The 27,788-nt window shown below is 40.0% G+C and overlaps 1 protein-coding gene across 1 annotated transcript; it reads left to right on the plus strand.

The window, feature by feature from the left end:
- The first annotated feature begins 1,538 nt into the window (after positions 1 to 1,538).
- On the plus strand, positions 1,539 to 27,645 carry LOC134662480 (low-density lipoprotein receptor-related protein 6). Its single transcript, XM_063518713.1, has 24 exons — positions 1,539 to 1,847; positions 2,069 to 2,292; positions 2,576 to 2,766; positions 3,678 to 3,968; positions 4,314 to 4,498; positions 5,390 to 5,619; positions 5,994 to 6,164; positions 6,537 to 6,770; positions 7,491 to 7,632; positions 9,718 to 9,882; positions 11,415 to 11,565; positions 11,700 to 11,827; positions 12,296 to 12,449; positions 12,856 to 13,130; positions 13,579 to 13,824; positions 14,273 to 14,411; positions 14,964 to 15,239; positions 15,842 to 16,024; positions 16,918 to 17,089; positions 17,905 to 18,086; positions 18,467 to 18,628; positions 20,039 to 20,144; positions 26,272 to 26,462; positions 27,423 to 27,645. The coding sequence occupies exons 1-24, from the start codon at positions 1,757 to 1,759 to the stop codon at positions 27,643 to 27,645; spliced, it is 4,512 nt and encodes a 1,503-aa protein (XP_063374783.1). The 5' UTR covers positions 1,539 to 1,756.
- The last annotated feature ends 143 nt before the right edge of the window (positions 27,646 to 27,788 follow it).

Here is a 27,788-nt window from a genome sequence, read left to right on the forward strand (position 1 = left end):
TGTTTGTTGCAGGATTAAATCTTGCCCAATATAAGGCGTTCGTAGTAGGTAGTATCTTTTCAGACAATACTTACCTATGGCGGTTTATGTACGTGTACAACGCAACCAAGTCGAAAAGTGACCCTTATCTTATTTACCTTTAAATTAAATAAACACCTAAATATCAGTTGTTTTATTTTTAATATGTATATTGTACAATATATACCAATCAAAAAAATTACACAGGTATGTCATATTCATCCAGAACAATACACTAATTTACATTAACAAGTGGCATATTATATTGTAAATAACAAATATATGCACTATCTAATTATCTGCATTTTGATATGATTTTATTTTAGTAAACTTAGAAGACATAGATAGGGAACAAAGAGAATATAAGCAGTTGTTTTTGATATCTTCAAATTTGTTCATCATTTTAATTAACATTGTTTTAACATCGCTTTTAAATTGCCCGTCCATGTTTCAATTTTTTTCAATAAACCGCGAGTGACAATTTGAATTGACGTACGCAGGGCGCGCTCAGCGGAAAAAAAATCTTTGGTTCGATGTACATTGCTGCTTTTCTTAACGCAATACTGCTCTTTGAGTGTTGCCCTACTTTAGTTTGTTTTACATTGCTACTGACAAGATTTGGTTGACGGACTATATTTTCTAGTATCAAAACTATAATTCCTACTACACAAAGTGTGACCAGCCCAAGATCTCTTGAATTTCCCGCCAAAAATTGGTGTAATGGCTTCTCTACACGATGGGCCAACGCCGGCCACTCCAAGGGACGCATTTATGCGTTAGAGGGAGCAAGTGATATTGCTATCTCATTCTACCGCATGGCTGCGTCCCTTGGAGTGGCCGGCGTTGGCCCATCATGTAGAGGAGCCATAATAAAGCTGGTCAAGCAGATCTTGTCAGTAGAAAAAGGCGGCAAATTTGAAATTGTAGGCGCGAAGGGATATCGTCTCATAGAAAATTTTAATTTCGCGCCTTTTTTTACTGACAAGGTCTGCTTGACCAGCTTTATTTCAGTAGCCAGACTAGTTTTTAAATGAGAATCTTTTTTATGGGTTAGTGATATTCGGCGAGCTTGCTGTGGTGCGGTCAGTCGGCGGTCCATCGAACAGGCCTCGGACCGGATCCAGATCGCGGTCCGGTACGACCGTCTGTTATAGCTTTTAAACTTTCGTGCATATCAGCCTCACAACTTTTAAAAAATGTAGTCTGGCAGTACCGGCAGGGATCTAGTCTTTAAAAAAAATATGAATTTATGACCCCCAATTTAGACTCTCGCGCGAGCCACGAGACGAGCCGCGAGCCGCGCCACGAGACGCGAGTGTAAGCGGTGGGCTCGCGGCTCGTCTCGTGGCTCGCAAGCTCGTCGAGCTAATATAATTTAAACACTAACGGCACGGCATAAGGTTTATAACCGAATGACAAGCCGAACGAGAGTGTAAGCGGTGGACTCGCGTCTCGTGGCGCGGCTCGCGGCTCGTCTCGTGGCTCGCGCGAGAGTCTAAATTGGGGGTGAAAGAAAAAAAGAAATGTCGCTTGCAAGCGGTGCAGCCATCTCTCGTTGTTGATCTCAAAATATAATTATGTTGTTTATAGAAATTGCCTAAAATAGTTAACTAACGTAATGTTACCTGTGCGATAAGAATAAATTAAGTTTATTGTCATTTAGTGCCTTAATGTGTCGGTGCATTGAACATTAAAATAAACATATGAACCATTCAAGTGCTATTCATTTGTTTTCATTATGACGAAACGCCGAAGAATTCTTTATGCCGACAAAATTATACATAATGTTGTTAACATATTCTGTTTGTTAATGTTTTTACAACTAAAAGGTGATTAACAAATCAAACGTTAGTTTTTTAAATTATGATCATGATAAACACACGTAAACAATAGTACCAATGTCGACAGTCAGTATTATCATGAACTTCCAAAATAAGCTCTTTAAATCGTGTCAAAAGTGTTTCGCTTTCATTCATAAAATGAGAATAGTAGATACCAACCTTGTTTATATTTTGTTGTATGCTAATTTCCTATCATTGTACTCTTTCAGGTTTTTATACAGTGGCGAGTAACCCAGTGCTCTTATATTCGACGGGAACAGATATCAGAGTAGCGAACATATCAAAGCCCGGCAAAGTCAACACTATTATCAGGGGCTTAGTCCAGGGCTCCGCGGTTGACTTTTTGTATAAAAGAAACCTTATATGCTGGTCAGACCAAACAGATGAAGTGATACAGTGTATGAATTACAATGGGACACATTCGGGTGAAAAGGTAATCTTAGTTTTAACAAGTCTTTGATTATGAAGTGCTAAGGAATACATCCTCTCCCAAAATGTGTCTTTCTCCCGCATCTTGACATTCCCTATAAATACAATCCAAATTAAGAAGTTTAAAGTTTTGATGTGATCTGATGAATAAAAAAACATTTAGACAGATTGATTCTGTGGTTAGTTCTGCTAGTATTTACAGTTCAAATTCAGTTTCTTAAACTATATTTTTTACATGCTTAACATGCCAACACTATCAACATTAAACATAAATTATACTGTTGCAGATGGGAATAGTCTCCGAAGGCCTCATCACACCCACTGGAATTGCTATAGACTGGTACACAGATAAAATTTATTGGACAGATGGCGACACAAACCGTTTAGAGGTGATAAGCATAGATCAGAAGTACAGGAAAGTTTTATTTTGGTCTGAAGTGGACCTGGCTAGAGCCATAGCTGTTGTTCCTAAGGAAGGGTTTGTATTTTTACTGTATCTGTATTTTCCTTTTTGGCAAACTGCCTACTCTTTAGTTGAGCTACATAATATAACAGTAACTAAAATGTGATTTTCCAACATAGTAAAGTTAGCTTTCCTAATTTTTGCTCCATTGCCCTAAAACCAGTGGCACAGTTATAGCTAAGGAAGTAAAATTTAGTTGTATTTTTAATAGGGTTGAATTTCATTTGTTCCAAAATTTTATGAAACAAAAGAAATGTTACTTTGTTTTAACTGAAATTCTATTGAAATACAGTGTACACTGTAATGTACATTGGGCTGCATGGTGTTATATTTTTCAAAAAACTCATTAGTGCGAGCCCCCACCTCAAGTGTAAAGTCACATGCCTGGACCACTCTGCCTACCACAAGTTTTTATTGCAGACTTTTGGTAGGTATAGTAACAAACAAGATTATTACTAAACATTTTGATGTTATTGCTAGTATTATAACTATTATAAAAATAGGTATAAGATTGTAATAATATCATGAACTGTATTCAAGGGGGTCCCGTTGTTTCCCATAAAGTTTGAAGTCATAATGTATTGTTTGTCATATTATCGTTAGTCATAAAACTGAAACCGTTAACATTTCAGGATTTTCGTTAGGTTATCCTATAGATAGGTTAGGTTAGGTTAGGTTTGTTTTATGGCAATCCTGAAAAGCGACGCGTTTCTGAACCAAATGAATTATGAATAACGAAAATTCGGGCAAACAATACATTATGGCTTAAAACTATTTGGGAAACGATAGAGACCCGTATTCAAGTCAATTACAAGTATGTCATACGAACTTTACAAATAAAATAATGATTTGTAAAATATACCTTATTAAGGAAGCAAGAATATTCAAATAGCGATTTACTTATATTTTTCTTGTATTATCTTCAGGTTACTGTTTTGGACAGATTGGGGAGAAGTGCCCAAAATTGAGAGAGCCGGCATGAATGGTGACCCAGCCACGCGCAAAGTCATAGTCAAAGAAAATATTTTTTGGCCCAATGGCATTACCATAGATTATAACAATAATTTAATTTACTGGGTAGACGCAAAACTAATGTTTGTAGATGTAATGGACTTTAATGGAGAAAAGAGAAAGAGAATTATAAAAGGGGGACTCGAGTACCCTTATGCTTTGACGTTTTTTAATGACAATCTCTATTGGACAGACTGGAAAACATGGTAAGAAGTGAATTTGTAAATTATTCATTAATTACATGACAAGAAATATTCAGTTCATCTCTCAATTTAATTAATTTGCTTTTAAACCCCTGACTGAATGATATTAATAGGAAATTGGAGGACCCCTTAAAATGTTCCACCATACAAACAAGTTGTTGTATGATGGGTACTAAACTAACCCATTTTCCTTTCTGGATATTTACATCATAGAAAATATTTTTACACAATTTGACATATGTATTATAACTGTTATTTCCATTGATTTTTACCATTTAATAGTATTTAACTTTTACTCTGTATTCGCACTTGATGTTCACACGCGTAAATTCTTATCTTTATTTTCAGGAAAATCTACACATGGGACATATCAACAAGTGGTCCCATGAAGGAACTGATCAAGTCGGAACCGGTACCAGTAGACATCAGGGTATACGACGGCAGCAGACAACTGGCGCCGCCAGAGGACCACCCGTGTAAAGATAATAATGGCGGATGCTCACACTTGTGTCTCTTGGCTCCTACACCTCCTGGTAAGTTTCTTTACCACCCGTCTTCACGTAACGTGACGTGTAGCGAAGAGCCTCTGCCTACAAAATTACATTAATAAATAAAAAATAAAAAAGCCTTTATTTCCATATTTCCCTATTTTTACATTAGATTTTTCTGCGTATTGGTTAGTAAGTTTCTTATAGCTAGTAGTTAGTGTTAAGTTTATGTATGTACGTACTATTTGTTTATTTAATTTGGACCCCTCTAAGAGTGTAGGCCTCAACATTACATTATCCTTAATGTATTGTAGAATGGACAGGTCTCCAACTCGTCGACTAGCGCCTATTTTGCGTGACGGGGGTGGGGTAGGCTGGTCTTGCTAGCCCAACTCCTCAAGGAATCCTATCAGAACTGTGTGTTAAGTTAGGTCTCGGGAAAATCTCTGGGAGATCAGAGATGAGTTTGCCCTGTATGGAGCTACTCCACTACATTCGAGCACCACATGAGAGGCTGTCTCTTCTATCTCTATGCAGCCTTGGTGTAGGGGACTGGCTGTAACACCTGCTGATATAAAAGTTTTTTTGTTAAATATAATATATCCATGATCTGTTATGACTCTGGTTACCGTTCTCAGTCGGACCTTACAAAGGTGAAGGAGCGACTTTGTGAGTTTTATTATTATATTGTTTAATACACTAGCAGCTGAAAGCTGATGCGTGTATATCACGGTTTTTTTTAACGATTAATGTTCATTTTTATTGCGTTTGCTTAAGAGTTGATTTTCTAAACTTTTACTTTATTATAATATTGAACAATTGGACGAAGTATATCAAGTGCGCGTGTATGTGCAAGTTTTTAACTATATTAGGTATGGTATGGTTATACGGCATCAGTGGACATTTCTTGTCTTACCTTACACTTGTACATTCCAGGCTATACCTGCTCCTGCCCAACGGGTGTAAAGCTCCGCGAAGGCAGCAACACCACCTGCTTCAACTCTCCGCAGAGCTTACTCCTCGTGGCGCAGCGCTCCGCCATCTCCAAGATATCTCTAGACTCCCCTGACTTTACCCCTACCACGCTTCCCCTTAAAGACCTCAAGCGGGCCATGTCTATTGATTTTGATCCTAAAACTGAATACATCTACTGGTCGGATAGCATGGTAAGTATTTATCTTAAAAACATTAAAGCTTGACTTGTAAGAAATAAACAGTTTGCTCTATTAACAGAAAAGAATTCATATTTTCATTATTTAAAAAAATTACATAGAGGCAAATCACTCCCTGTACCGATATTTTTTTCAACCACTTTTAAAATGCACCCCATTAAGTTTTATGGTGCCACACACAGACGCACTAGGTAAATGAACACTCGATACATATGTACTGTCCAAATATTGGTGTTAAAAATGGTTAAAAAAAATTGGAATAGGGGTTATTTGTGTATTTCATCAACTGTATTACGGTTATAAATTGAGTGCTTGCTTAACATATAACTAATGTAACCTAATTCAAAGAATATTACTATCATTTGTAGGCCAAGACCATATCAAGGGCCCGTTTAGATGGCAGTGACCAGTCAGTGGTGATCCACAGCAACGGAGTGCCAGACAGCATTGCCATTGAGCCACTGGCACGGAACATTTACTGGACTGACCCCGTCACAGACACCATCAGTGTTGCCAGACTGGATGGAAGTGTGAGAAAGGTAACCGCTAATTTTACACTTGGCACTCTTGGTACCTAGTGACAATGTATTAGAACAAATTCAATTATTTTCAGAAAATATTTTAATTTGTTTTTATTTCAAGTAGACACTACTATATAATTTATAAACTTAAATAAATGTCATAAGAACCTATACTAAGAAAAAGTGACCAAGGCCTCCAGTGACCCAGGCTGGAATCGAACCAGCGTCCTCTGCTATCGCGGCAGGTGCCTGTGCCATTCGGCCACCGGGCCACAGCGGCATAACCGAATCTCTAAAAGAGTCGAGTTTTTCCTGGGAGCGCCACATAAGGTTACTGGCGATTTATTGTCGCCGGACTGTAACGATTGTTTTCTCCGTTTCGCCTGTCAGGTTATAATTTACGAGGACTTATACGAGCCGCGAGCCATAGCGGTCCACCCGACGGCCGGATGGATGTTCTGGTCTGACTGGTGCGAGAAGCGGCCCAAGATCGAGCGCGCGAGCCTCGACGGCAGCGGCCGCGTGCTGTTGGTGTCCGAGAAACTCATGTGGCCCAACGGTATCGCCTTGGATACCGTCAACAACAAGCTTTACTGGGGCGACGCGAGGACGCATAAGATTGAGGTATTGTATTGTATTGTAGTTCGGGCGATTTTCCGCAACTCGACGTCTTGCGCCTATTTTGCGTGATGGGGATGTGGGCTAGTCCTGCCAGCCCAGCTCCTCGAGGAATCCTATCAAACCTTTGATGTTGAGTAGGACCTCGGGGAGGTCTCTCGGGGATCCGAGATGTTTTGCCCTGTATGGGGCCACTCCGCTGCATTCCAGCACCACGTGAGAGGCTGTTTCTTCTGTCTCCATGCATCCACGGCATAGGGGACTGTCTGTGACACCTGTTGTAAAAAGATGTTTGTTAAAGAGTCCATGACCTGTTATGACACTGGTTACCATACTCAGTCGAACCTTTCCTAGTTGAAGATTGAGGTAATATTCAAACATATTACAACAGGCTAGTTGCCTGTCGAGAGGGTTTTGTACCAATCACTCGTCTTTATTACAAGCCTCATTGTCTGTAAATAATGAAATCTTGCAAGCTAAATTAGACTAACTTCTCATTATTCATTTAACACACAGTATGTTGGATGACAATGCAATATTGTGGTATGATTGCTGTAGAGCGGAGGTGGCAATAGGAACTCTGGAACTCTGTGATAAAACAACGCTACCTCATTTGTTAGAATTGTCTCGATAAGTATTGTAAGAAAAATAAGAAAGGTACAGTGGGCCATAAAATCTTGTATTAAGAAAGGACATTTTTGACAAAATATACCTACTTATTTTCAGGTGTGTAACATGGACGGCACAAACAGAAACGAGTTGCATAACAGTGATATCCTGCACATATTCGGTTTGACTTTGCTCGACCAACACCTGTACTGGTCCGATATGCAGCGGCGGACTTTAGACAGGATCGATAAAGACACCGGTATGTATAGTAATTACGTTTTCTGTGGACAAATTTAGAAATACGATTAGTCAGATCGACAGACGGCATGTAAATAAGGTTTATCCTGATACATTTAAATTTCTCTAACCTATTTAAACTGAAGAACCAACTTCAATTCAGCAAAAGAAGCAGCTCAGCATTTAATTGTTAAAAAGAAAAACATTCTCGAAGATCATTCTAAACCCAGCACGCGCGCTTAGTCTTCTGATGCTGACCATTTTCAAACCCAGTTTGGAGTAACTTATTTTACTTATTGAATAGGGTATTTTAAAGCACCAGATAATTATTAGAAAAACATATATAGCAGTTATTTTTAAACACAAGTTCTATTTAATAAATTGGATAGAAATATAAAAAGCGGCCAAGTGCGAGTCGGACTCGCCCATGAAGGGTTCCGTATTTAGGCGATTTATGACGTATAAAAAAAAACTACTTACTAGATCTCGTTCAAACCAATTTTCGGTGGAAGTTTACATGGTAATGTACATCATATATTTTTTTTAGTATTATCATTCACACATTTTACGACTTTGGAAGTGTCTCTCGCGCAAACTATTCAGTTTAGAAAAAAATGATATTAGAAACCTCAATATCATTTTTGAAGACCTATCCATAGATACCCCACACGTATGGGTTTGATGAAAAAAAAATTTTTGAGTTTCAGTTCGAAGTATGGGGAACCCCAAAAATTTATTGTTTTTTTTTCTATTTTTGTGTGAAAATCTTAATGCGGTTCACAGAATACATCTACTTACCAAGTTTCAACAGTATAGTTCTTATAGTTTCGGAGAAAAGTGGCTGTGACATATGGACGGACAGACAGACGGACAGACAGACAGACATGACGAATCTATAAGGGTTCCGTTTTTTGCCATTTGGCTACGGAACCCTAAAAAGTAGGTAAGTTGACCGTGACGTCACGATGTAATGTTTTATATAAATTCCAATTTAAAGGTATTAGATATCTGGGAGACCGAGCTCGGAAAACATATAAAAACTCGAAAATGCGCGTTTTCCCAGAGATAAAACCTAGCTAGATCGATTTTTCGCCCCCAAAAACCCCCATATAGCAAATTTCATCGAAATCGTTAGAGCCGTTCCCGAGATCCCCGAAATATATATACATATAAATAAATATATATATAAATAAATAAATATGCAAGAATTGCTCGTTTAAAGGTATTAGATAGATCGTTTTGACAGTTCTAAAAAAGAAACTGATTTGACTAGTAGGAAAATACCCTATTGTATAGGTAAACCAGAACTTTGGGAGTATTGTCAAGAGGGCGCTCGTTTTGAATTTTATATAGCAACAATTTGTATAGTGGGGACAATGGAAATTGGCAGATGATTTTTGTTTTATTCCGACAACTTTAATAAGTGCGAAGTTTGATGTTTGGATATTTCTTCGGTTTTTACGCTTAAATAGCTGACTCGATTTAGATAAAATGAATAGCGTAAAGTCAATAAGTAACGCAAGAGTTAGGTATAAGTAAGAATTTATATAGATAATTTTACAAATAAAATTATTTAACGTACCAAATATGTTCTAATCAGCATAGTTGAAATCGGGATCTAAATATTCTTCAGTCATCAAGGAATTTGACTCGTTCTCAACATTATACTCAAAATTGGGATCTAAATATTCCTCAGTCATTAAGACATCAACCAAATCGTGACGACCTGACTATAGTGACATTTGTCTATAAGTTTGAAACTTACCCGTCAATTCAGATGCTAATTTCGTTATGTTTTCTAATGGAAGAAATTTCTCTCCCGCACGTTTTTTTTTCCAATAAATAACTATATACACTATTTACAACTTTTTTTCTCTGTAAAATCTAAAACTTTCGGCATGATTATTGCAGTCTAATGATAATTCACACGAAACTAGACAAAGCAATGTTTACATTGTCAATATTGACAACTATCATAGAGGGTAGATGTTGTCTATTATTAAAATTGTTGCCATTGCTAGAAATTAGTACCAACAAATTTCCGTAACATGGCGCACCCTCAATAGATCCTGGTTCACCTATATTTATTTGTTTCGTTCGTCGGAAGGTCTAACAAGGCAAGCGGTAGTGGACCAGATGGCGAACATGATGGGCGTGAAGGCGTTCCGGCTGGGGGCGGGGCTGGGGCGCAGCGCGTGCGCGGCCGCGAGCGGCGGCTGCAGCCATCTGTGCTTCGCGCGGCCCAAGGGCGCCGTGTGCCGCTGCCCGCTCGGTAACGATACCTTCTGCGACCACGCAATTTGCTTTCGCTTGTTTATGGTATAGTATGGCTCTTCTGAGGTGAACTTTTCGCTTCGAACCTTAATCTTTCTAACAAAGGCCGTTGTCTCTATTATCGCAAAACCGCTTGCTCCCGACTTAGCACGTGCCAGTACAACATTCATATTGAAAAACAACCGGTATCGTCATAGTATTAAGGTTCAAATTTAATGTCACTGATATTCTAGATATTACGTTTTGGTAGTGTAGGACGATAGACCGCCCCGAAGCGATACGGCACTCATATTATTTTGATACTTAGTGTGGTGTTAAAAATGAAACCCGGTTATTTGAAGTTGTATGCACAGCACAGCACAGACTACCATAATTTCGTATCACTGGAGACATGTTAGCACCCAGCGTTGGCCGAACGTTAATTGCAATTGACCAATAACCAGTACAAATTGAACCGTAAACCCATGGTATAATAATATACTCCGCCTGGTACTCTATTCCGAGATTCGCGAATGACCTAACTGGCACTTGCCTACGTCATATGCTCTTTACAGGTTCTCAAACTTTAAAATGTGGGAGAATTTTAACCAACAGTGAAAATTATTTTAACGGCATTAATTTTAAGTTATTCATGTAGAAACATAGTAAAATAAAACAAATCTATACTGCACTTTTCACTCCTACTCTTACAGTTCCGAATAGAGCAGCCAACCATTTTCGTAACAAAACATTAATTACGAAGCTTACAACGTGAAAAGTTTGGAAAACACTGCGACTGCTGACACTGAGCGAGAAGGGAATAACAATTAACACGCGTTCGACAAGGACGGTCGGTCAGGGACAAAATGGCGGATTGTCAAATGTGAAAGCGCTATCCTGTGTTGCCAGTAGTGTAAATAGAATTACCCGAACGTCTGAAATTTCTTTCGTGAATCGGAAGATATTGCTAATGAATAATTAAAAATGACGTGTTATTGTAAAATTTAAGATAAAATACATATAAATGAAAATTATTAACTTATAAAGAAATAAATTAACTTATTAACCATAGATATAATGTACCCAAGTAACATGTTATGTTGAAATAAAGTGGCAATGTTATTGTGACGTAGGCAAGTGACACTCTGGGAAGAGAAGACCATGTTTTATTAGACCATGCGTAAACCGTAACGGACGATTACAGTTTACGGTTCAATTTATAATGGCTAATGGTCAAAAATTGTCAATTGCATTAACGTTTCGGCCAACACTGTTAGCACCTAAAGGCCTGTGCACACCGGCTGCGTGTGCGTGACGTGCGCGTGCAGCGTTGTAGTATACAGATCCTTATGAGAGACGGCATACCGCTTGCGTGACGTGTGCGTGTGCGGCTCCAACATTTTAGCGCACGCGCACGTGCACGTCACGCACACGCAAGCCGGTGTGCACAGGCCTTACGTCCTCTTAATTGCTACGCCGTGAAGCTTCATAAGTTTACACACCTTTATTTTCAGTGACTGTCCCTATCTTATGATATAATAATTCTTACAGGCTTAGAACTAAAAAGCGATAAGAAAACTTGCGCAGAGCCAGAAGCTTTCCTGATTTATAGTCGCAAAAACTTTATAGGACTTCTGAGCATTGAATATGACAACACGGACAACCATGCCATATTACCTGTAAGGGATATCAAAGAAGTCAGGTTAGTTACATTTAAATTTTAATATTCTTTGTATATATTTACGGTCTCTATTTAATCAGTATTAAATTAATATGAATGCTGTTTTAGAAAGGAACTTTAACTCGCTAAAATCAATAAATTGATTGTATTTTCAGTGCTTTGGCAGTTCATATTTCCGGCTCGAAGATATATTGGTCTGACAGCAAGGCTAAGACCATCAACCGTTGCTCTATCACCGGCGCACACATGGAAAAGATTGTGGAATGGATGGGTTTGGTCGAAGGTATGACGCTTTAGCATTTATTTGTATTACAAATCCTACATCATTGAATGTTTCTCAGACCTTGCATCTGGTAAGAATATCCATGCCAAATCGACGGGATCTGCTCAAAATCTTCATTTGCTTTTTTTTGTTGGAAATTTGTCCAAAACTGATTAAACCCTCCTAAGGCCCAGCAATACAAATGAAAAACCCAAAATTTGTCACTGAAATTTGAACCTACAGTGCAGGGCATAGAGTTGATTTTTATTTGTTTGAAAATTAAACGAAACAAATATTTGTTCCAATTTAATATGGCTTAAATTTATCGCACTGAAGAAGTACTATAAGTAGGACTAGGACCTTAGGAGGTTACCTAACCCTTTCACCGCCAAAGACGGCCACAGAAGTGCACGGTTACAGTTTAGTATTAACATTCCTGCATTCCAGTCCCATCAGGTTATATAACAGGCATGGTGATTTTCGTTTTAGGTTTGACGATAGATTGGTCAGGACAGAACATCTACTGGACAGACAGCACCACACAACGCATCGAAGTGGCGCGTCTAGATGGTTCCAGCCGTCGGGCGCTTATCTGGCAAGGCCTTAAAAAACCGAAGAGTATCACATTGGATCCTAAAAAGGGGTAAATATATTACCGTTTTTCTTACAATACCTTAACCGACCAAACTTAATGGAGTGTACTGAAGCGCTGGTGGCCTAGCGGTAAGAGCGTGCGACTTGCAATCCGGAGGTCGCGGGTTCGAACCCCGGCTCGTACCAATGAGTTTTTCGGAACTTAATGTACGATATATCATTTTGATATTTACCAGTCGCTTTTCGGTGAAGGAAAACATAGTGAGGAAACCGGACTAATCCCAATACGGGCCTAGTTTACCCTCTGGGTTGGAAGGTCAGATGGCAGTCGCTTTCGTAAAAACTAGTGCCCACGCCAATTACTGGGATTAGTTGCCAAGCGGGCCCCAGGCTCCCATGAGCCGTGGCAAAATGCCGGGACAACGCGAGGAAAATGATGACTGAATCTTTTACAGATACATGTACTGGTCCGAACTTGGATCAAAAACAATCAAGCGCGCTGCCATGGACGGATCGTCGCCCACCGTCCTCATGGACCAGGTGGGGAAAGTGCACGCTCTAGCCATAGACTATGAGAAGCGCACTTTGTACTGGGCTGCCCTGGAACCCCCGACCATAGAGTACGCGTTTCTGAACGGAACCGGCCGGAGGGTGCTGGCGGACGATGTAACTATGCCTTACGCGGTGACCCTGTTTGGTGATAGGGTATTTTGGGGCGATTGGAACACAGGTTAGTTTGAAATAATAAGAATAAGAATAAAGTTTCAAGCGGATGTGTAAAAGAACCATTCAAATACAGTATTATCGTACGAAAATATATATTGATTTAAATTTCATTGATTTACGATCGATATTAAAATGCTTTTGAGTATATTACAAAGTAACCAAACACAATGACCATTCACTAAAAAGCAATTTCACTTGAAATGACATTGTGTATACATATTACCATTACTATACTATTATCATTATTTGTATTATTTTTGTACCTACTAACAACCCCCTAGCTTGTAAGCTCTGCTAATAAAAATGTGTCCATGTGTTACACAAAAATAAATATTCATTCATTAATTCATTACAATGCTTATACAAAATGCATGCGCTTTCATAATATGCCTTACCATGAAAATTGTACAAGTGACCTTACATTACCCTACTACTGTTGCTGTCTCGTTCAGGCGTAATCCAAGCAGCCAAGAAAACTGACGGCTCAACCCGCAAATCCATCCACACCACCCCTCCCCTCGACTACATCTCGGACCTGAAGGTGTACCACCGGCGCCCGCAGCCTGGCAACCAGTGCGGCGTCGACAACGGCGGCTGCTCCCATCTCTGTCTGCCGCTGCCGGCGGAAACGAGAGAGGACTATCGATGCGCCTGCCCCACGCATTACAAACTGAATAAAGATAATCAGACGTGTTCGGGTAAGTTTTTGTTAGTGTCCGACCGAAGTTTCGGTTTCGGCCAAAAAACGGCCGACCTTTTCGGCCGGGGCGAAACTTACGAAATGGTACTTCGTACTATGAAACTAAACTATGTGACAAAGACCAAAAGTTGGGAAGCATGTAGGACAACAATATTTATGTATACAGAAATTAATTGGTTTATTAGAAAACACAATTCCCCTAATGAGGGCGCCACTGGACGGTCGACGCAGTATTAATATGTGTATAAAAGCGGTTGACGGTATGACATTTTTTCAACGATTTTAATAAGTCAATAAAAGTTTTGGTTTCGGCCGAAACTAAGGCCAAAGCCGAACCTTCGGTTTCGGCAAAAAAACATGTTTCAGCGGACACTAGTTTTTGTTTAGCCTCCTATGCCAGAAGCCTTAGTTTTATTTTGTAAATACAAAATGCATCTTAATTTTAGAACCAGAAGAGTTTCTCTTGTTCGCTCAAAAGAACGCGGTTGGGCGCATAATGATAGTGAACGGCGAATGTAACGATGCCTTCATCCCCGTGACCGGACTGAAGAATATCAAGGCTATCGAGTACGATCCTGACAACAAGTGAGTACCGCAAATACATTGGTTTATGTTACTGCAACTGCCATTGTGCAAAATAGTTACTCCAGTGCCATTGACAGTATTCACGTACCGATACTTGTCAAGGCATTTGAGCATTTTAACTAACTTTCTTTCTCTAAAGTGTTAATGTAAAAGCGCATGGTCGTTGAGGGAATCCGAATGATCCTTATATGTACAATGAACCACCGGTCATACTGTTCATGCGAGATCCTAAAAAGTCAGTATTACCATAGAGAAATATAGTAAGACAAGAATGCTCACTCCATACATCAGTTAGACTATTAATTTCAGTGTCTACATCTAGCATCGAGTAGCGGAACTATCAGTACTGCTACTTGACAATAGATGTAGCACCGACCGGAAAGTCTTATCTCAACAGCATAAGACTTTCCGGTCGGTGCTACATCTATTGTCAAGTAGCAGTACTGATAGTTCCGCTACTCGATGCTAGATGCTAATAGTCTTTTTGGTACTAAAACTGAGCAATCTATGTATTTTTTTCTCTATGATATTACGGTCTCAATCACTTCACAGAATGCTATATTGGATGGATGAAGACTCCCACTCGATCCGCCGCGTCCCAATGTCGTACTCCACTACCTCAGCTACCACAGACTCGACGACGGTCGTCAGTGATCTGTCGAGACCATTTCACATGGTGCTGGACGTGCTAGGTCGGGCGCTGTACTGGACCTGCCTCGACACAGACTCCATAAACGCCACGTCCATAGAGAACAACTCGCCGGCTGGCGTGATACTGCGAGGGAAGAATATGATGCCGAGACATCTGGCGTTTCATCAGACAAAAAGGTAAATGTGTGATTTCTTCCTCAGCCTCCGAATCCGAGATTTTTGCCCGAAGTGCAGCTATAATGCTCCCAGCGATGTGTGGTGTCTAAAGCACTCTCTTCAGGTCGTGTTCTGACATAGATATAGACAGCTGAGCTAATAGCTCTCAGTAAAAATAATTGCTTTCAAACCAATTCACATTAACTGAAATCTCTTCTCCATAAATATACGCCGCCCAACCAAAAACAATAAAAAACAAGTAGTGCATCTATCTATCTATCTATACCTTTAAACAAGCAATTCTTGCATATTTATTTATTTATATATTATGGTCAATAAAAGTTTTAAAAAATCTATACATCAAACGGTTGTCAAACCGCGCCCTGTACTGTAGCTTGTAGTCGAGTCGCTCCCAACAAAATACCGGTATATTTGAGCTCTAGGCAGGCTTTTATAGTTATTCTACTTCGTTGTTTACCTAGAGTAGAACTTCAGACAAAATCAGCATAAATTAAAAGTTATTGAATTACCAGATGTGTCTAAGTCATTTGCGTTTCAATTCAAACTGGTTAGTAAATTATTGTTTACCCCCCTTAATACACAATTTACTAATTGGTACGCAGGATAGTAATATGGAACGACCTGGGCCTGGGCGCCATAATGCGCGCGCGCGCGGACGGCACGGGCCGCGCGGAGCTGGCGCGCGCCTCCAACGCCACGGCGCTGGCCGTGGACCAGGCCGCCGGCATCGTGTACTGGGCCGTCAACAAGCAGATCCACGCCGTCGACCTCGACTCCAACAACAAGTCAGTACATAGTTTGTCAAAGGACTGTCTCATTTGTGGTTAAAGAATTTTATTGATCTCAAAAGAAATTTACATTTCACTTAATGAGATACATGCACTAATTTATTATATTATTCTATGTTAGTTTGCGCCCGTGAGCGACAATTTGATTCTATTTACAAAGTATATACAAGTATCGGAAGTAACATTTCAAACATAGACAGAGAGAATCATACCATTTTGTGGAATAAATAAATAAATCTTTATTTTGCTAACTATGATACAATTTCATGCTTAAGCTATTGCAAAACGGGCATATTTAGCTACGTACTAGCAGGCAAATAATAATATACACTTATAAGCTAACATCCCTATTATCAGCTTCCCTATTAGCTTCAATCAATCTTTGGGTAATATGGCTCCATCGATACTGTCGATGATTTCGCCAACGTCAAAGTGGATCCCACGTGGGATCGAATTAATATTATTTGTAATAAAATTCAGCCAGTGTACGGTATAAAAGTATAAAATTATTGCCTCTAGGGCTCTAGCCAGCCACGATTAGAGGTAGAAATACCAAAATAAATGCTCTAGAGCACGACGTTGTTCGGTAGTTGGGTTCTCAGTTCTTGTAAGGCGATAGCTAGACTTTACAAGAACCCGCGTGGGCTACCCGGCGTTGACGCCAGAATGGTGGTTTAACGCGTTTCATGATTATTTTTTCATGATCTGCACACTTCCACATTAGTTTACTGCATAATACGTTATTAATATTACACTTTAAACAATATTAATAAGCAAAAACAAAGAAATGAATCACGAGGCGATGTTACCAAAATGGCGGTCGACGAATAACCCCTATTAATTTAAAATCTGTCAAAAATACGGTGATAATGAATGATCCTTGTCAGCAGACGTATCATATGGCAAGGCGGCTGGGCGGGCTCGCTGTCCGTGTACGCGGGCTCGCTGTACCTGTCGGGCGGCGAGCGCGCGCTCATGCGCGTGCCGCTACACCGCCGCGACCTGCCCGCCTCGCCCGTGCCGCACCTGTCGCGCCTGCCCTGCACGCTCGCAGTCACCAAGGTATATACTATAGCAAGGCTGGGCGCTGTACCTGTCGGGCGGCGAGCGCGCGCTCATGCGCGTGCCGCTACACCGCCGCGACCTGCCCGCCTCGCCCGTGCCGCACCTGTCGCGCCTGCCCTGCACGCTCGCAGTCACCAAGGTATATAATATCACTTTCTGTCACTATGTACCTATATAATCTTGTTTACATTTTTTTGCCATACATATACATAAGTATGGTGATAATAAAAAGTGTTTTTCTCAAAAATTGGCGGCATAGTCGACGTTGCCGGTTAAAAAATAGGTCGCGAAGTGCGTAGTTTATGGTCATTCAAAAAATTAAAAAGTTAAAAACTTTGCAGTCTCGATTTCGGGACTGCAATGTCGCATACAAATTCCATTATTTGTCGAGTTCCAAACTTTGTAAAACTTTAAATGGCCATATCAAATGAAGGCATAGGTCCATTAAACAGCCAAACAGATGATCAGCACTTATTATTATAAGTAATGTTGGTACCGCGACTATTTAGGTGTCTCAAATAGGTTGGCGTATTTTCAGCAGAAAAATACACTTCTTTTTTTTTTTAAAGGCGGCAAGCAAATCTTTTTAATGGTTTTACTTTTTTCTGTGAAAATTAGAACGTTGCTTCTGTAAAATATTTCTATTTCTTGCGCCATTTTTGAGAAAAGCACTATATATGACTCGGCTGGAAGGCTACTTGCTGGCTTCGGATTCAATTAAACAGATTCCCAAGGTCGTCCGTTTAAAACGAATCCTCAGCCAGCAAGTAGCTACTTCCGATCCTCGACAATAATGTACTATTACCCCTTAGCCGGCGCGCTCGCACCCGTGCTACGGCGGGCGCTCGTGCGGCGGCGCGGTGGGCGCGTGCGGCGCGGACGGCGCGTGCGGCTGCGGCCTGGCGTGCCGCGCCTGCGCGCCCGGACACTTCGCCTGCGCGCCCGAGCCCGACCCGCAGGCGCAGCCGCCCGTCTGCGTACCCGACGAGTGGAGGTCACTATACTATACATACTTCACTATTCAAATACACTCCGTCTACGCTTCGCCAGCTCCTTTGAGTATTTCGTTTCTATGAATTTTAATATTATCGAGTGATCATAGGACACTAGAGAAAACGGTTCGAAAGAAAGAGTGCATCGAACCAGATGGCTGTATCTCACTTACACTAGTTACCATATTGACATATTGCTTTTTGTAACTTTGGTAGTAACAAGTTATTGATTTGAATACAGAGATCATTTTTTATAATAATCTAAAATCAAATATGAATCTAATGCTGTAAATATTGAGAGGAAAATGGGGACGACGTTTGTACGGAGAAGCGGTCCCGAGCCGTCGTCCACTGTCGTAAAAATCCAGTATTGTTGGTGTAGATGTGACGGGCAGGCGGACTGCCCCGGCGGCTCGGACGAGGCGGGCTGCGGCTGCGCGGCGGGGCTGCGCTGCGCGGACGGCTCGTGCGCCGAGTCGCTCGGAGACTGCGCCACCGGCGCCTACTGCGCGCCGCCCGACCCGCCGCTGCCAGACGCCTTCAGGTACGGCTACGAGGAATAGTGAAATAGGCAGAGTGCCGGGAGGGGAGTAGACACCAAACTCAAGTTATAGTTTGTAGCTTTCTAGTAGACCCCGAAGGCTTATCCTATTGTCTATTGTTCAGTAAAACCGCACTTGCTACTTACCTGCAAAAAAGGGTCTTCATTATTCTATTTGGCACCTGAGCGCGGGCTAGTCCAACGCTCAAAAAACCAGTGTAGGTCTGTAGGTGCGCTCTCCGATAACGCGCCTTTGTTACGCATCTCGATGACACATTTTAGACTGGTTCTGTAGCGTTCGACTCGCCGGCACTCAATAACCGAAGTCTGACCGCACACATCGTTACAAAATATTTATCCATTAGTTCATTTTGAATCTTATTGCAATTTCCATAGGAGTTGTAATTCAATTACCTGGGTAAAGTGAACGAGCGATTTTTTATGCAGGTGGTTGTGGCAAGTGGCACGAGCGGTTTTACTTAACAATAGACAATAGGATTAGCCATCGGGCTCTATTAGAAAGCTACAAACTATACTGTGTTATAGTTTATGTCATGACACTTTACAAGTCACCACCAATCTCCCTAGTAATTCTAATAATCAACTATATATATTGTTAAACTACGTATCTTGAAGAGGAAATCCCTTATCGGATGGAGAGGTGTTTAATCTGTTTATTAATTCGCTTAGCATCCAATACGTGGTTTACGTGTACTACGTGAGCTACGTGTAGATACGCGCATCTGCCTATCATAATAGGGATGATGACACATGTTGAATTTTATAACAAAATCTAGTAAAATAGATAGCAAACGAGCAATTTATCTCAATAATGTGGATATTAAAATAAAATATTGAAAAATTACAAAAATACAGGACCTGAAAGTTTCAAAATTTAAGTTTTTTTTAACTTCCAAAAACGATAAAAGTAAGGGTACCATTCGATTCCTTACATTTCATCCTAAAAAATATTGTATAGCAACTAAAGTCTATTTTTTATTCGGTAGACTGAAATGACAGTTAATAGTATGAACATATCGTCGTTGCGCTTACCAATTCTGATATGTGCGCGATTTTAATCAAATGAATTATAACCTTATGTGTTTTGTTGCTAGGTAACTATTTGTCAATCAAAAATCGAGCACATATCAGTTTTGGAAAGCGCAACGACGATATGTGATTTCATACTATTAACTGTCATTTCAGTCTACCGAATAAAAAAATAGACTTTATATACATAAACGCAATATTTCACGGACAAAAACGCAACCTCATCGTGTTTGGGTTTGTCGGAATTGTCTCGATGAGTATCAGTGAACCTCTGAAAGAAAAGTTAGTCAACAACGTATCAAAAATAAAAGGTTTGGCAAAAAAGTAATTCGATGTGTATGTAATATGTATCATTGATTGCAGATGCGACTCGCGGCTGTGCCTGGGCGCGCGCCTGCTGTGCGACGGGCGCGCGCACTGCGCGGACGGCGCCGATGAGGCGCCTGCGCACTGCGACCCGCGCCCAACGGTACCGGTACCCATCTCATACTACCTATAGTTTGTCAAAGGACTGTCTCATTTCAAACATAGAGATAATCATACTATCGTTGTCTTACACTAGTACTAGCACCCAAAAGAAAAGGATGAGTATAGTTTTATTTGTTCTTATTTACTGACAAATTGGTTTGACCAACTATACTTATAATACTCGTCTGCCCCGACTAGTCACATTGTATAGTCGCCACACACCCTACTTTGCATTTGCTCTTGGTGTACAGTCGTCATCAGATATATCGGGGCTGACGAGGTGCTCAAAAATATCTAAGCGCGCACTCTAGCGTCTTGATAATAGAGACGTGTTCAGGTATTTGAGAGCACCTTGGCCGTTCCGATTTATCTGATGACGACTGAACAACAGGAGCGAATGCGAGGTCGTGTGTCAATAACCTTTCACTCCGCACGCAAGAATCGCCACGAGTTAACAGGCGTTTTATTTATCTTGCCCACGAGTGTCGACAAGCTTTACCAGTGTATCGTTATAAATGCGATTTATCACGAAATAAGCTACATGTTTGTTCAATAAACACGTTCAATGACACAAAAGTACTCCAAAAATGTGAAGTTTGTTTTTTTTTACATTATTGTAAAGATATTTGAGTTAGAAAACGTATTTTTTTTTTTCGCTAATGGATATTAAACTCTGTATTTCATGCATGTAGCCTATTGCTAGAAGAGAGGCCTATACTCAGCAGTAGGCGATAAAAGGCTGATATGATGATAATGATAAGCCCATCGCTGAACTTATTTATTGACTTCACGCCTACATTAATTTGACTTCAGAAGCACAAACTTAAAATCAGCGGTCACCATAGGGTTTCGCGTGAAGTGTTTCGCCTATATTAGCCGAGAAGTAAACAATTTTATACATAATTAATTTAAGCTTTAGTTTTCATGTGTCGCCACAGAATAAATCGATGAGAGAACAGAAGAAGTGAAAGCAAAATAAAGAAGAAGTAAAGTCAAATAGCATTATTTCGTGAGGCGTATGAATAGGCATATCGGGCATAAGCTACTTAACAAGGCAACTCGTGTCTCTCGCGAAAATATGAGTACCTACATATATTCGGTTCGGTCATAGAGAAAAAAATACATAGATTGCTCACTCCATACATCAGTTTTAGTACCAAAAAGACTTAGCATCTAGCATCGAGTAGCGGAACTATCAGTACTGCTACTTGACAATAGATGTAGCACCGACCGGAAAGTCTTATGCTGTTGAGATAAGACTTTCCGGTCGGTGCTACATCTATTGTCAAGTAGCAGTACTGATAGTTCCGCTACTCGATGCTAGATGTAGACACTGAAATTAATAGTCTAACTGATGTATGGAGTGAGCACTCTTGTCTTACTATATTTCTCTATGTCCATAGTAAATGTATGCAAAAGTTTTTATTAATTTGTGGCTTTTTAGTACATTATCGAAAGTTGACCCCTAGGAAACTATTGATACTGGATAGGAATGGAATCTATTGGCATACAAAAATAGCATGTGAAAAATAAAAGTTTTCATTTTCATACAAATTGTATGGGAAAAGTTTTCCTCGATTTGTGGCTTTTCTAGCCGGAATTTTTTTTTTGGTTCCATACAAGCTTTTGATCCTGAATAGGAATGGGATCGATTGGCATCAAAAAAAAAGTTTGTCAAAAATGACGTTTTTCTCCCACCCTGTATGTTTTTTTTTTCAAAATCTTCATTAATTTGAAATCGAGGGAAGGTCTTCTAAGACCGTTTTCTCGTAGCAGCACGGGATCTGGTAGCTGCCCTCACTGACCCAAAAAGAAAATCCACCCTGTATATTCGGTTCGGTAAATAAAGTCCGTCAACCAAATCTTGTCAGTAGTAAAAGGCGGCAAATTTGAAAAATCGCGGATTAGCAACACTGTGTTCAAATAATTCCAAAACGCGTGTCATCTGTGTTTTATCTGTGGAATGTGGATCGTGAATGACAGCCGTCACCTTATTTGTTTTTTTTTTTTTTTTTTTTTTTAATGGACTTGAGGGCGGTGTTGCCCGTAGCCAACGTCAAGTAAATTAAAGGGAAGGAAATTAAACGCGGAACAAGGATTAAAGGTAATTCGGAATTTGGAAAGTGTAGTGGTCAGGACAGGTAGGTATATAGATGAAATACAAAATGATAAATATACTTAGTTTTATAAAATATTATACTTTTATATCATTGTAAACGATGAATGAAGCTAGGATGTTATAAAAGTCTGGATTGATGAGCAAGGAAGGGATGTCTATTGGAAATGGAACATTTTTGGATAGTAAAGAATCCATCAAAGCAGTACGATCATAAAAAGGACATGAAAAGAATATATGATTAATATCCGCCTCCTCGGCACCACAGTCACAATTGGGATCGTTAATAAATTTAAATCGAGCAAGGTCAGAAGGAGCAGATGTATGGCCCAATCTCATGCGTGTTAAACATGATATTTCACGTCTTTTAAAGTTTTTATTGTAAAACCACGGCTTTACAGGGATGTCACTTTGAATCTTAACGTAATAACTTCCGGATTCCAGGCTGCTCCAAAACCAAAAGAACTCCCAGGCTAACCTGAGATATCTTTTGGGGAGCAACAGAAGGTCATGACAATAGTTTTTATATGGAAATATATCACCAGAAGCAACAGCATCTACCGCCAGACGATCAGCCTTCTCATTTCCGGGAATTCCACAATGACTTGGCACCCATACAAAGTTTACAGTAAGCCCTTTCTTTTCGCATTTTAACAAGACGTCTCGGATATCATATAACAAAGGGTAACTGTTAGTCATTTTGAAAGGAGATTTTAATAGAATTTGAAGGCAACTTTTAGAATCGGAAAAAATTACACATTTATTTAAATTGAACATGCAAACATATTCAACAGCTTTATAAATACCAAATAGTTCTCCGGTAAATACCGAAGATTCTGGAGGGAGTTTAATTTTTTGTACAACATTATACTGGTGATGAAATACACCAACCCCAACACAACTATTTGTAGCAAGTTTTGATGCATCTGTGTATATGTAATGCCAACCAGACCAATATTCGCCCACTAAGTTGTTAAATACAGGTTGAGCAGTTATTATATCCTTAGAAATATTGGAGTCTAGAAAAACTTGTGGAGAAATAATCAAAGAGTCAAAGTCTTTCTCGTATATAGGAAGGTTAATATGTCTGACAGTAGGAGAAGATAGAGCCAAAAATTTAAGGTAACTATTAATTATACAAGGAGGAGTTCTATTACGCCAATATGGAGATGACTGCATGTGATCATAAAGAGTCGATAATTTTGTGATAAGAGGATGAACCGAAAATTGCATAGTCCTAAAAATGAATCTGTCGGATAAAAATTGACGTCTCAAATGCGCAGGTGGGTCAACACACTCCACTTGCATGGCATTAGCCGGACTGGTTCGCATAGCACCAAGGATTGTCCTTAGTGACTTATTCTGTATGACATTGAATACTTTAATGGCATCTTCTGTACCCGGAGTTAAAAGAAAAGAACCGTAATCAACAACGCTTCTTATTACTGCATTATAAATAAGCTTCAAATAGAAAGGATGGCTGCCCCACCATACACCAGCCAAGCATCTCAATATGTTTAATGAGCGTTCACATCTACCTTTAACATAATTACAATGACCCTTGGCTGACAAATTGTAGTCTAAAACCATTCCTAAATACTTGACTTCTTGACGAAAGGAGATTGTAGTTCCACCATAGGATAAACTTTCATTAACAGTTTTTTTCCTGGGAGAAAATATAATTGCTGAGGTTTTCGGGACTGAAAGGTCTAACCCATTATTATTTAAATATACATTTAGTTCATTCAAACTAGCATTTATGAGTTCACAGGCCTTTTGTACGGATTTATTTCTTGAGTAGAGCACTATGTCATCGGCATATTGTAAAATTGATATATAATCTGGCAAATTGGAACTAAGGTCGTATGTATACCTTATTTGTTTTCATTTGGTTTTCATTCTGAATCGTTTCTGTTTCAAGAGATATTTCTGCAGTCACCATTAAATACCAATACATTAAATAAGAATAAGCAAAGCTAAGGGGCCTACAATGTACAATCATGCTCGTTGATGGTAACATTACTAAAAATTGAGGTTATGACAAGTATTGGAAGAACTCTTTCGAACTTTTAATATTATGTTCAGTTTTTTTGTTTTAGGGTTAAACGGCATAAATAAAATTAAAACGTATGCCTAAATCTATCCAACAAGACCATAAATTGTGTCCTGGAAACCGTCCATAGGCCCACATGTCTAATATTTTCAGCAATCAGTTGTGACTATTTACAAAGGTAAACCTTTTAAACAGTATTAAGAGCCTGGATTATATCGCCGTTCTTTCGCAATATCTACCTAATCCATACATGTTTGTTGCAGGATTAAATCTTGCCCAATATAAGGCGTTCGTAGTAGGTAGTATCTTTTCAGACAATACTTACCTATGGCGGTTTATGTACGTGTACAACGCAACCAAGTCGAAAAGTGACCCTTATCTTATTTACCTTTAAATTAAATAAACACCCAAATATCAGTTGTTTTATTTTTAATATGTAATCCTATTGTACAATATATACCAATCAAAAAAATTACACAGGTATGTCATATTCATCCAGAAGAGTACACTAATTTACATTAACAAGTGGCATATTATATTGTAAATAACAAATATATGCACTATCTAATTATCTGCATTTTGATATGATTTTATTTTAGTAAACTTAGAAGACATAGATAGGGAACAATAGTAGTTTATGCAACAGTGATATAATAAGGGTTCTTAAAATTCAAGGGTCGAAGTTACAAAACGAGACGTAGTCGAGTTTTGTAAAAAAAGACCCGAGAATTTTAAGAACCAATTATGAGCTGTTGCATACATTACTTTTTCTATGACAGCTGCAGCAAAAAAAAAGAGTTATTATTAAAAAAAGCGGCCAAGTGCGAGTCGGACTCGCCCATGAAGGGTTCCGTATTTAGGCGATTTATGACGTATAAAAAAAAACTACTTACTAGATCTCGTTCAAACCAATTTTCGGTGGAAGTTTACATGGTAATGTACATCATATATTTTTTTTAGTTTTATCATTCTCTTATTTTAGAAGTTACAGGGGGGGGGACACACATTTTACCACTTTGGAAGTGTCTCTCGCGCAAACTATTCAGTTTAGAAAAAAATGATATTAGAAACCTCAATATCATTTTTGAAGACCTATCCATAGATACCCCACACGTATGGGTTTGATGAAAAAAAATTTTTGAGTTTCAGTTCAAAGTATGGGGAACCCCAAAAATGTATTGTTTTTTTTCTATTTTTGTGTGAAAATCTTAATGCGGTTTACAGAATACATCTGCTTACCAAGTTTCAACAGTATAGTTCTTATAGTTTCGGAGAAAAGTGGCTGTGACATACGGACGGACAGACAGACGGACAGACGGACAGACAGACAGACAGACAGACATGACGAATCTATAAGGGTTCCGTTTTTTGCTACTTGGCTACGGAACCCTAAAAAAAGAGTTATTATTTAAAAAAAATTGAGTTATTATTTAAAAAAAAAAAGAGTTATTATTGTAAATGAAAACATACCTCTTTCAATCAAGATGATCGGAACTTGTATCTTAAAAAAAATAAAGCAGTTGTATTATACTCATAAGATGACTGCTAGCAGTCATCTTATGAGCCTATAGACAAATCATTCAAATGACATTGCTTTAGATATCACTGTCAGTCATTTAATTGACACATTTAAGTGCTGGAGTAGAAAAAGAGAATATAAGCGCTACGATAGGGAGTTGTTTTTGATATCTTCAAATTTGTTCATCATTTTGATTGTTTTAACATCGCTTTTAAATTGTCCGTCCATGTTTCAATTTTTTTCAATAAACCGCGAGTGACAATTTGAATTGACGTACGCAGGGCGCGCTCAGCGGAAAAAAAAAACTGTTGGTTCGATGTACATTGCTGCTTTTCTTAGCGCAATACTGCTCTTTGAGTGTTGCCCTACTTTAGTTTGCTTTACATTGCTACTGACAAGATTTGGTTGACGGACTATATTAGTCATGTGATATATTGCAGCCTAGCGCGCGGTCGCCTAGCGCGTTCCTGGTGTGCGGCGGCGTGGCGGGCGCGGCGGGCGGGCTGGCGGCGGCGTGGGCCGCGCTGCGCCGCTGGCGACGCCGCCGCCGCGCCGCGCCGCCGCCGCAAGTGCTCGTGCCGCTCAAGCACGCCGACGTGCGCGCCCGGCCCGTCGGAGCCAGCGCCACCATGTGAGTCTCTGTCCTAGCATTCCGCGCTGCCGACTTGAGCGACCGCACGCACGTCGCACCGGCAACTTGAACCTCGTTCTCTGTTAAATAATAATAATAATAATAAATTCATTTATTTGCGACCAACTTGGATCAATTCAATGTGTTAGTGACAGTATCTATCTTAAGGCTAATGTTAGTATAATATACAAAATGATCTACTACTAACTATATACAAATGTGTTTCTTATAAATAAATAAATAAATAAGCAGATTCTCTCAAAGAGCAGTATAAAGAAAATCTGCCCACTCACCTATTCCTGCGCACATGAGTCATGCAGCAGTTAAAGCGAGCGTAAAACACATTTGAACGCAAGTGTATTTTGAGCTCGCTTTGACAGATTAACTATTACTGTGTTTGACTACTAAAGGAAGGTCAAATCACGCTGAAATCGCTTTCAATACCGACTTTTTAGGGTTCCGTACCCAAAGGGTAAAAAACGGGACCCTATTACTAAGGCTCCGCTGTCCGTCCGTTCGTCCGTCCGTCCGTCTGTCACCAGGCTGTATCTCACGAACCGTGATACCTAGACAGTTGAAATTTTCACAGATGATGTATTTCTGTTCCCGCTATAACAACAATTACTAAAAACAGAATAAAATAAAGATTTAAGTGGGGCTCCCATACAACAAACGTGATTTTTAACCGAAGTTAAGCAACGTCGGGCGGAGTCAGTACTTGGATGGGTGACCGTTTTTTTGCTTGTTTTGCTCTATTTTTTGTTGATGGTGCGGAACCCTCCGTGCGCGAGTCCGACTCGCACCTGGCCGGTTTTTTTTTAATTACCTGCCTGAGAATTTCGGTACAAAATTGCCCGGACTCGATGCCGGCTCGATCGGTACCCAGAAAAAAAATGTACTATAATTAATTAGTCCCTATCCCCTTCGGACCACCCCTGAAAACGCAATATACACCGACAGCTCCTCGGACAGCCTCTGCCGCTACCCGCGGCCGACGGCCAACCCGCCGCCGTCGCCGGCCACGGCGTCGGGGCTGAGCGCGCCGACGCGGCGCCGGGCCTACCGCCACTACCGCGCCATGAACCGCCCGCCGCCGCCCACGCCCGCCTCCACCGACGCCGCCGAGTCCGAGCCCGAGCACGCGCGCGCGCCGCCGCCCTCCCCCGAGCCCGTGCACTACTGAGTAGGGCATGCAGTACCGGTCCCGGTACCAAGAATTTCATTTCCCGGTTCTGGGTATAGCCGGAACCGGGATTCCCGGTTCTTCCCGGTTCTCTAGGCGTCTTATGATTATTTTCAAGAAATTGTTTGTGTTAGCGTAAATTA

This window comes from Cydia amplana, chromosome 3, assembly GCF_948474715.1.
Source record: "Cydia amplana chromosome 3, ilCydAmpl1.1, whole genome shotgun sequence".
In the NCBI taxonomy this organism is placed as follows: Eukaryota; Metazoa; Arthropoda; class Insecta; order Lepidoptera; family Tortricidae; genus Cydia; species Cydia amplana.